Here is a 10,652-nt window from a genome sequence, read left to right as displayed (position 1 = left end):
AATTTAATCCACAGAAAATGCATGTGGTGAATTACAAAGTATGTACGAATCCCCGACTATTTAAAGACCAAGCACTGATATTTTGTCTGAACCTATTCTCAGAGGGACTTCATTTCCCAGTATTCATTAGTGTGCTGCGTAGCTACAACGAAACCATGGAAACAGATCAGTCAAAGCTAGACAGCTCGCCCCTGCTTGACATTGTGGCAGGGAGTCGGTGAAGGCGGGTCGGTCTATGTCAGCTCAGTTAACAGCCACTTAAATGTTTTAAACAGTTATTTCTGGGTGTCGAAATAAGCACTCACGACAGGTAACTTGTTCTCATCGTTCAATTCATATTTGGACAACATTAGCCGGCTAATTTAGCAAGGTTAACTCTGTTAAATAACACTAGTGTTCTTCGGACGGCTGTGTGGTATTTTAGGTTTAGCTAGATACCTCAACAGAGGATGCTGGAGTCAATAAAAGTAACAGGTAATGTTTAATTTGTCTTGTCCTTTTCTTATTTTCTTGTCACTGTGGCTTGGAGTTTGTGTTCTTGAGGGACTATGAACATACCAGGAACGTCAACCTGAATTACTACATGTAATACAGTAATCATATCAGTTTGTTTGAACTTGTGATGTAGCATCAGTTATATCAAGTGGCAGCTAAGTTAAAATATGAGCTCCAGTTAGTTTTTACTTAACTATAATTACTAGACACATAATGAACTAGCGAACATAAACAAAACCATTTATATTTTAAGAAACATGAAATGTATTCATTATTCTCCGTTTGTATTGTATTATATATAACCACTGTATTTTGCAGTGCTCACTGTATCATACTCGTGTTGTAAAGTCAGTGTTGACAAGCTGATTTCTGGTGGGCTTTCAGTGCTGAATCATGCTAATTATTATTGCTAATTATATGATTTAAATTAATAGTATTGGTTTGATATTTTGGTTAATGGTGATGGATCAGATAGAGATGTTTGAGCAATGATTTGTTTTATTTTGCAGTTGAATTACATCCAGGTTCAGGACTGTTTTTGCTGTCATAAATTTAATGTCATATATGGTAACTGGCTTGGAAATGTCTTACATTAACTTTGTAAACTTTCACACATCCATGTATTCACTAGAAAGGATTACTTCTTTGTCTACAGTATGATGTCATAGTGGCCTATCACATCAGTTGAAACTGAATGATGAGATACTCAGCTGATGTGTTAGGTAATAGTATTTGATTTGATTGCTGAGCACTAGCCAGTCAGTGAAGCTCCAATTTGTACTTCTCCCTCTCCCAATCATTACTGTCCTACTGGGGTCATTAGTGTGTGCTGTCTGTGGCTGCATGGCTTCCACCTCAGCGCTCCTGTCCGAACAGAGAGTCTGCTCCCAGGGTGATGATGTTCCAGGTTGCCTTACTGGAAATCGCACAGCCCCGCACTCTGAATCCTGTGCTGTTCTGCCAGTCCCTGGAGACATGATGAGAATAATTTCCTCTGTGCGAACAGGATACTGACTCATGAAATTGATTGGCGCATAGCCACAAACTGCTGACATAACAGCAGTCCAGGACATGTCAAGTTATGGTTATTTGAGTCAGATCACATTATTATGATTGCAACAAAAACAAAAGTTGGACAAGGTAGTTGTTAGTTTGCTTGTAGAGATGTAAAAACACTGTTCATCACACTGAGTGCAAGTAATGGCATCCATGTATTTATTACCTTGTATTTTTTTAAACTTGGCACTGGAATAGATCTAATTTTATCCTAGCTTGATAAGAGGATTAGTCTATCGAGCTCTAAAAGGTCTACATGTGAAGGTGATTGTAAAGTAATCAGCAGACACATTCACTGTCCTCCCTTAATGGTCTCTCATTTGACTTATTTCAGAAAGACTTCACTGGCCAGAAGCAGAAATGTCCAAAAAGTGCATCTTAAACTCTGCTGACAAGGTTGTGAGTCCAAGCCAAGTATATCTGGAGAAGATTTCTTCCAGTGTTCTCAAAGACCTCTTCAGCACTGGCTCCAGCAGCTGCAACATACTGCTGCAGGGTGAAGAGGAAGATTGGGAGAGCCCAAAGCAGTCTCTTGGGCCAAAAACATCAGAGAAATGTGGTGCCACACTTGGTAAAAGAAACCATCCAAGTATGGCTTTTAAAAAGGTGCGTGCTCAAGAAGGTGGTGGGAAGCCTGCACAGACAAACTGTGTCTTCTCAGACACAAACTCCAGTTTCCCTAAACCAGCACGAAGCATCGCAGTGGTGGGCAGCACAATGGGCCTAATGCCTCGTACAGTTCCACAGCTCAGGAAGATGTGCTTTGCCAATTCGCCTCACACTAAACTTCCCTCATTGCACAAAGCAGCACTCAAACGTGAAGTGGAAAATGCCAAGAAGCTCTGCATCCTTACAGCCATCAAGCCCACTAATGTGGAGAAAGAGAAGGCCAAGTTTTTCAAGTCTCACTTCAGCTACAATCCACAGTTTGAGTACAGCAACCCTGTCTCTCCGCTTGTCCTGGCACGGCATAATAACGCCTCAGATCGCTTCCTAACACAGGTAAGGGTGTGTTTCCACCAAACAAGTTTGGAACAGTTCAGCTTGTTGGTTTGGTTCAGACACAAATAACCTTTATCAAAACGCTTAATAATGTGCTTTTTGGCAGTCCTCCTAGCAAACAGCTATGTATGTAATTTATTTGAGGTGCAAAAGGTCCCCAAAACTAAAGCAGACAACCTCAGAATATAAAGCTTTGGAACTAAAACATAATTCTTGATTTCTAATCATTAGTGCTGACTAATCTTTGGAAGACCTGACATAACAGGGACAATGAGGGCAAAACAGACATCAGAAAAAAACTCATGTTATCACATTTTACAGCAGTTTCCCACCAAAATAATTTAAATATTCTTTGTACACTTGATATATAATGTAGTAGAAAAGAAAGGGAAACATGCAGACAGAGTGGTGATTTCCTACAGTTTGATTACTTTTAAAATAATACAATAATAGATATCATCTAATGTTTGTATTAAATCTCCACTAATCCATTTTTTATTTCAGTAATAGCAACAGTAAGAGCCGCAGGCATATTGTTTTCTGGTTGTCTGTCCGTCCCATTCTCGTGGACATAATATCTCAGTTACGCCTTGAAGGAACTACACAAACATTAACTTGGACTCAAGGATGAACTGATTAGATTTTGGTGGTGAAAAGGTGAAAGGTCAAGGTCACAAAACATTTTTTACTCAAGACTTCACAGCAATTATGACAAAGTTTCACACAAATGGTTCATATTTTCTGTGACTCTGGATAAACAGGGATGTAACTTGAGTGGCGGAGGCAGACAACCACGAGGAGGTGATTCTAGTTATATATGAACAATAGATCAGATGACTATGTAAAGTGTGAAAGAGCTCATAGTGAGGAGCAGTTCCCCTCATCATTCCAGCTCATTGTTTTGTTTTGCAGCTTCATTACTTAAATACAGTAGTGGATTAGTAACAGTGGTGGATTAGTTTAAAACTGCCTCAGTGTGTGTCTTAAATCGACACTTATAGTATGAGTACATGTCCAGTAAACAACATGAACACAAGAAATGCCTCAGGGTGGAAAACAGCCTTGTGGTGTTGTGTTGCACTCTTTTAGTGATATAAGTGCTCAGATAGTTAGACAAGTGAAAAGTGAGTGAGCTGAACAGGAAGCGCAGTAAAATGATCCTGCAGAGGATACTTATGTTTTCTTTTGCTTCACATTTGTCATACAGTCTGATATTAATGACATTTGTCAGGGAAAATGGACACTGATACTCATAGTAAAGCCCAACTGATTTATAGGTCGGCCGATTTTATAGGCTGATATTGGCCTATCACAGATATATCGGTATCGGCGCATATATTCTGCGATATGCACTGATATGAATACTTTTATTAAGAAGCAATAATGCAGTGGAAAATAATCATGTCAAGTCAAGTTATATAGGCAGCATTTTACGTGTATTTGATCCTTTGTTTTCATTCAAGTTAAATATATATATATACTGTATATAATATATATACATATTTGTTCTTATATTTTTTATTTATAGATATTTATTTTTATAGTTATTTTATTTAATTCCCAGTGATGTTTACTGTTTCAGTGCACTGATGTCATTTTTTTGTTAAACTGTAAAATATCCTGCTTTCATTACGTATCTTTTTCACAAATTATATATATATATATATATATATATATGTATATATACTGTATATACATATATATATCGGCCAATATATCGATATTGGATTTTTTCCCTCCCTAATATTGGTATTGGCATCGGCCCCAAAAATCCAATAACGGTCGGGCTTTACTCAATAGAGTAATAATTCATGGAAATGTAGAGTAGCTCTCCAATATAAATTCATATTCACAATGACTTTATTCAATGTAAAGCAAAAGTGAATTATACATACACACAACTTCCAAAACATAAACATTAGAAAAAAATGAAAATCTGGTATTAAGGTGAGAAATCTTCTTTACACATGGTACATGATGATTCACACTGTCTCTTAAACAACAAGAACTAATGCAGAGAAAGTTAAAGGTATTATTTTATTTATTTATTTATTTATTTATTTATTTATTCTACCATTGCCACAACTTTTCACACACTAAGAAAGTCTATATATAAGAACAGTAGTAATCAAGGTGAGCTGGAGAAAGTAGTCAGACATTTATTGATGTCAGTTGATTGTGATTATTAGCAGAGCTGTACCAATAAATTGGCTGATATTATCATATTGCAGATACACTGGTATTGATGAATATGTTCGTTGATAAGTAACAAGAAAATGGAGAATGTAAATGCCTGTAAAATAATTTTGCAACCATTTAGAAACAGTGTCTCAATTCAGGCTTGGGCCGTTATTCAATAATATTAAAAAATTAAATTTATATAAATTATTATAAATTCTTAAATTATTTGTCATAATATTGATTTTTTTTTTTTTTTGCAGTTTTATAGTTTTACAGTTTTACAGTCTGTCCAAGTCCATCTAACAGGAGCATAAAAGAAAAGTACTGGACCAGGACCAACTGTAGAACCTTGGGTAGATCATAGGATGATGAGGATTCACCAGTTAGTACTAACTGTTCAACTTTGTTTTCTCTTCAAAATACATGCTTTACTTAATATCTGTCTTATTGTTGATATTTTATTTCTTTTAAGTGATGTTTTTGCAGTTATCTTTTCCTTCAAAGCACCAGAGTGAAAAGTTCAGTGTGTCCAAAGCGTCAGCAGCAGAACATGTCAAAGACAGTCATTAGTCACAGGCAGCTTTTACAGTACTTGTTCCTCATCTCTTACAGGCAGTGCACATCATGGAGCTCGCCCTGCTGCGATATGGCAGCTATGAGAAGTTTGAGCAGGTCACTGGGGGGAACCTCCTCACCAAGAGTCGCATCTGGCACAATGTCAAGAAATATATGGAGAAGGAAGGATGCATGGGGGAGGTGAGAGGACACATGACACTCATGTTTTTATAGCTTTGATCCTTGTTTGATTCAAACACAGCACAGTGTGACAGTTCCCACTGCATAACGTATCACACACAGTGAAAAGGTCATTTGGATCCTGGTCTGCAGTCTGTCTTATGGTGAAGTTGTACATCATCATTACAGTGCAGCAGACAGGAGGGCATCAAGGTCACCGCTTTACTGAGGTCATCAAAACCAGTTTGGACCTGTGGTTATGTAGCCGTCAGCCATGTTACATCACCCAGTTAATAATGTTCCACTGAACACGTCACACCAAATATACCAGCATCTTGTGTAAGCTTGGTAAATTCCTAATGGATTTAAACATAGTAGACAGCAGAAAGAGACAACAAAATCCAGATCCTCCCAAAGATTCAGTGACACTGTCATGTAGAGCAGTTTCCAGTAGAGCTACAGGGAAGAGAAAAACATATTTCAGTAGTAATATACTTAAGCATCAGATCAGAATTGGTGAGGTAAAATGATCTCTGACGCTGTGGTGAAAAGCAGGCAGAAAAGGAAACAGTGTGGGCTAGCAGGTTACAGGCAACAACATCCCACAGATAGAAAAGAATGCACCTGTTATAAAAATACTGTTCAGTTCAGTTCAGCTCTGCCATCTATTTGTTGTGCTGTTATTTGAATAAGAATATGAACAGTAAGAACAATCAATTACTTGAACTTGAACTTGAACTTGAACTTGAACAACAGGTCAAACTCAAATTGCCCCAACAGTAGAGGGCTACACTATTTCAGAATGAACTCTACAGGGTTCCTTCAAGGTGCAGTCACATCGGATCGAAGGCCTGGACATCCATCTTCCATCAACATTCCTCAGTCCTACTGGGGGATCCATCAATATCTGCACCATGCAGTGCAAGCTAATGCCAGCAAATACAACAGTCATGCAATAAATATTACTTTTGCTAATCTTACAGTGCTAGCTTTAGTTTTCACTCTGTCAAATCCAGAGTCCACAGACATTATATTTTTTATCCCACCACTAGATAGATAACTTGCCACTAGATAGAAATTATTTTATTTATTTGACAGTGTGCACTAGTTTGGGACAGCTACTTAGCATTTTCGATTCTTAATAGCCCAGAGAACCCTTGGGTCACTGTAAGGTCAGTGTTGGGTCAGTGATTGTTTTGTAGAAATCCAGCTCAATGAAAACCCATCAGAACACAGTATAATGTTTTAAATGTATTGCTGTAATGCTGTTGAGAGGCACTGCTGTGAAGTTGTAGCTGTCTGTGCTGAGTGCTCAGTGAATGTGAATCTGACCTTTATGAATCTTTGGGGCCATACTTTCCATAAATTCACTCCCATAAAATTTCACTGTAAACCTTTACATCAGTGACAGACAGACAGACAGACAGACAGACAGACAGACAGACAGACAGACAGACAGACAGACAGACAGACAGGTAGCTAGATAGATAGATAGATAGATAGATAGATAGATAGATAGATAGATAGATAGATAGATAGATAGATAGATAGATAGATAGATAGATAGATGCTGTAACTCTCTTACCACTCACTAATGGGAACATATGCTCTTGGACACTGTTTTCCAGCTCATATGTAATACAGGCTGTCATGAGTTGTTAATTAAGCTATTTTTCTAATGCAGTGGTCCTATGGATGTTGTGTTGACAGATAGTAGTCCAGGTGACAGATGACCTCCTGTCCAGAGCCTCCATGACAGTGGTGAACAGTAGACCCACACTTACCATCAACATCTCCACTGCACGAGAGCACTGGCTGGAGGGCATGCTGAGGCATGAGATCGGTGGGTACAGTGGGACTCCCCTGTAAGGCTTACAGTATATTTTATTCTTAGTGTGGGGTGGTGCCTCCCTCTGGGAGGGCACCAGCTCAATGGGAAATCATTCATATTTGAAAAAATAACTCTAATCACAGGTCTGATTATTATCCTGTATTTATTATGACTGTTGATATTGATACACTATCAGTAGACCATGGCAAGGATCTAACGGATGTTCCTACTAATAAAGCTGGCTTCAATTTGAACCTGAACATAATGTATGTATTGTCCCGTTCCACCAGGCACACATTATTTCCGAGGCATCAACAACTGCCACCAGCCGTGGAGCAGCAGCATGGGCAGGAAGAAGCACAACCTGAAGCCCTTGAACCCCACAGAGGAGGGCCTGGCCAGCATCCACAGTGTCCTGTTCAGGAAAGACCCCACTCTGTGGCGCGCTGCCCTCCTCTACTACACTGTCTACCAGGCCAGCCACATGTCCTTCTCTCAGCTCTTCCACAACCTGGGACGCTTTGTCCAGGACCCCAACACCCGCTGGGACTACTGTGTCAGAGCCAAGAGAGGCCAGACCGACACAGCACAGCCAGGTCACTATGTCACTAGACAGGATTTAAGATTCAAAAGAGTTTGCTGTATGTGCAACCAATGTTGGACTTGATTACATACTCAACTTAGAGACAGTCTAACTTGTGTCAAAATAACCTTCAAAATATTGATATTAACCGTCTACCAGTCCCTCCAGAAAGTCGCGATTGCAATAATTAACACAAATTCAACCAATCCCTGTGAACCCTGCGCAACCTTGCATCTTAATCCGATCACCGAAACTTTTCTGCAAATTTGATCAAAAATCATCATAGCTTACCGTGAGTTGAACCAATCATACCAGTCCCTGTGCAAAACCTTGATGTACGTCACCAAACTCACTTCCTTGTTTCTGGTTTTGAAGCATGTTGTGAAGCTGCAGACGTGTGACATTAACATCTCACATTTACCAGCAAACATTACTGTTAGAGCTGTTGGAGCCACCTGAACGACACTCCGCTACTTTTTTTCTCCAGATGAAATAAAATATGTACAGTTCACATAATGCGGTTACATATACATATACATTTTAAGTGGTTGAAGATCCGATCATCACTAAAGAGTCAGTCATGTAGAGAGATGATAAAAAGAAATTAAATATTCAAAGTTGCCAACTGACATTTAAGGTGTATTGATTGATTTCCAAACGTCAATCATGCATCAAGTAACACTCAAGAAAAAATTCCACCTTAAAAGATGCCAGTAGCTGGCAGTAACCTCTGACCTGCTCTGTGAATGAAACTGTTAATTAGTAAAGATGAAAAGACAGAAAACATCCTGTCATCCATCACTCACTCATGATGAAACTGTTTCATAGGCAGAAATCGGGGGGTGGGGGCTCTACGTTAAATATTCATGAGGTTATTATAAAGATCATCTCTACCTGTGATTAAGACGGAGCAGAGCAGCGTAATCACTTGTTCTTTTTCCCTATAAGATTTGTGACCGTGTGACTGCATCACAACCTGCGCTGCACTGGATTTATTCTCACTGGTACAAGTTGCCCTCAATTTTTAATGAATTATACATAAAAAGATAGTGACAATATTTGCAAAATCATTGCAAAAAAACATCTAATAACATTGCAACATTCATTGCAATTTTTAAGAAAAGCTTCTGTGAAATCAGGTATTTTAGCCGCAACAATCCCAAAAAAAGCCTGCGAAATCCTGGAGGGACTACAAATCACACAGTCAAATTTTTATTGGTCATCCTCTCTGACCTCTCACATTGCAGGGTGTTTCAGTAAAGACCAGGTCTACCTGGATGGCATCCTGAAGATCCTAAGATACAGGGACAAGATCAACTTCCCACTGCTGATGGCTCTGGGAAAGGTGAGGCATCTCAACTATCTCTGTCTAAAGTGGTATTAGTCAGTGTCCTGAGTCACTAAACAGCAACTGCATTAAATACAGTAACTGCTTCCTGGATTATCCACAGGTGAGAGTTTTTTGCACCAGGCTGTAAACATGTTTATTTCTGCTGCTAAAGTTGGACATTTGAACATGGGAGACACATAGTCCAGTAAAATAAGTGGAGAGCAGGGCTGAATGAAGCTTATGTAACAGACCGTGTTCTTCTGCTTCAGAAGAACTGAAGCCTTTCATGATGAAACAACGTTCCAGCTGATGTTCAACATGATTTAATGACTGATTTGTTTGTTATGAAATCAACCCACTCTTACAGCAACAGTAGTTTTAGGTTCTCATCAAATAATAAAACTAAGGCTTCTAATTGTTCATCATATATACAGCAGTTTCATCATTTCACTTTTGTGCTGCAATTGAAAAGGTTGCTAAATCTGTCACTGTTGTTTCTCTGTGGGCTCAGGTGTCGTTCGAAGATGTGGACCGCCTGAAACCAGTGGCTCAGATGGAGAACATCCGCATCCCACACTTCATGCAGGACCAGGGGAGGTATGTCGAGGAACTGATGAAGATCATGGTGGTCAACCAGCTGACTGACGAGGAGCTCAAGACCATCATCTGACCCTGCTGCACCCCCTGCACAATCTTGATCAGACCTGAATAAACGCTCACACTGCTGCCAGCCATGGTCTGCATGCCTCAACACCGTCAGCATGTGTTTGTGTGACTTGTGCAGTGTCCTGTATTGCATGTAGTGAAGACTTCTTAGATTTGTTAGATTTCTCCTCTGATACAGTGAATCACCCCAAGAATCACTCAATGTGTTGTGTTTAGAGCTGGATGAAGTTTATACCAGTGCCACTACAATACCTAAGTTACTTCATCAATACAGACGGGACACTTTTTACTCCACCTTACCTTTACTTTTCTATAACTTTTAACAAGCATTTGGTGCCAACTTTGTTTACTTGACAGTTTCTAATACTCAGTTTGGTTTAGGAACATTTTTTTCTAATAGTGTCTCAATAGCTTCACAAGCATGGTTTTCAAAATAGAGTTAATATCCCGTGAAGACCTAAATCAGGGCCTGACTGAGATTTTTAGGGATTTTAGGGCTACGTCCACACTACTACGTTTTAGGTTTAAAACTCTTTTTCTATGTTTACTCCTGCTGTCCACACAACTCTAACTCTGCTGGATCTATTTTAGTTTGAAAAGTCTGTGCTTGCGTTGTAGTCTGGATGGACAAAAACTGGAAAATGGACAGAGTCCTTTGTAAACGGCATAGACAACCACAGTCGCTCCCTGATTCGGTCTCATCAGCCTCGACTGCTAGCGTTACTGACCTTGTCGTTTTTGCCAGCAGCTGTTTGCTGTTCCTCAGTCGTGGT

At 39.3% G+C, this 10,652-nt stretch overlaps 1 protein-coding gene across 3 annotated transcripts; it reads left to right on the top strand.

Moving 5' to 3' along the window:
• The first annotated feature begins 268 nt into the window (after nucleotides 1-268).
• kiaa0895 (KIAA0895 ortholog) lies at nucleotides 269-10,648 on the top strand. Of its 3 annotated transcripts, none has more exons than XM_022744103.1 (7): nucleotides 269-474; nucleotides 1,890-2,553; nucleotides 5,347-5,490; nucleotides 7,180-7,312; nucleotides 7,591-7,896; nucleotides 9,131-9,228; nucleotides 9,725-10,648. In XM_022744103.1, exons 2-7 carry the CDS (start codon nucleotides 1,912-1,914, stop codon nucleotides 9,881-9,883), a joined length of 1,482 nt encoding a protein of 493 aa, XP_022599824.1. In that variant the 5' UTR covers nucleotides 269-474; nucleotides 1,890-1,911; the 3' UTR covers nucleotides 9,884-10,648. The 3 variants fall into 3 exon arrangements, with proteins under 3 accessions (XP_022599824.1, XP_022599823.1, XP_022599825.1); XM_022744102.1 differs by having other exon boundaries at nucleotides 1,886-2,553; XM_022744104.1 differs by lacking the exon at nucleotides 1,890-2,553.
• The last annotated feature ends 4 nt before the right edge of the window (nucleotides 10,649-10,652 follow it).

The sequence above is a fragment of the Seriola dumerili genome, unplaced genomic scaffold (assembly GCF_002260705.1).
Source record: "Seriola dumerili isolate Sdu_G_001 unplaced genomic scaffold, Sdu_1.0 BDQW01000078.1, whole genome shotgun sequence".
In the NCBI taxonomy this organism is placed as follows: Eukaryota; Metazoa; Chordata; class Actinopteri; order Carangiformes; family Carangidae; genus Seriola; species Seriola dumerili.
The sequence above is the reverse complement of the archived record's forward strand: the minus strand, read 5'-3'. Positions and strand labels throughout refer to the sequence as shown.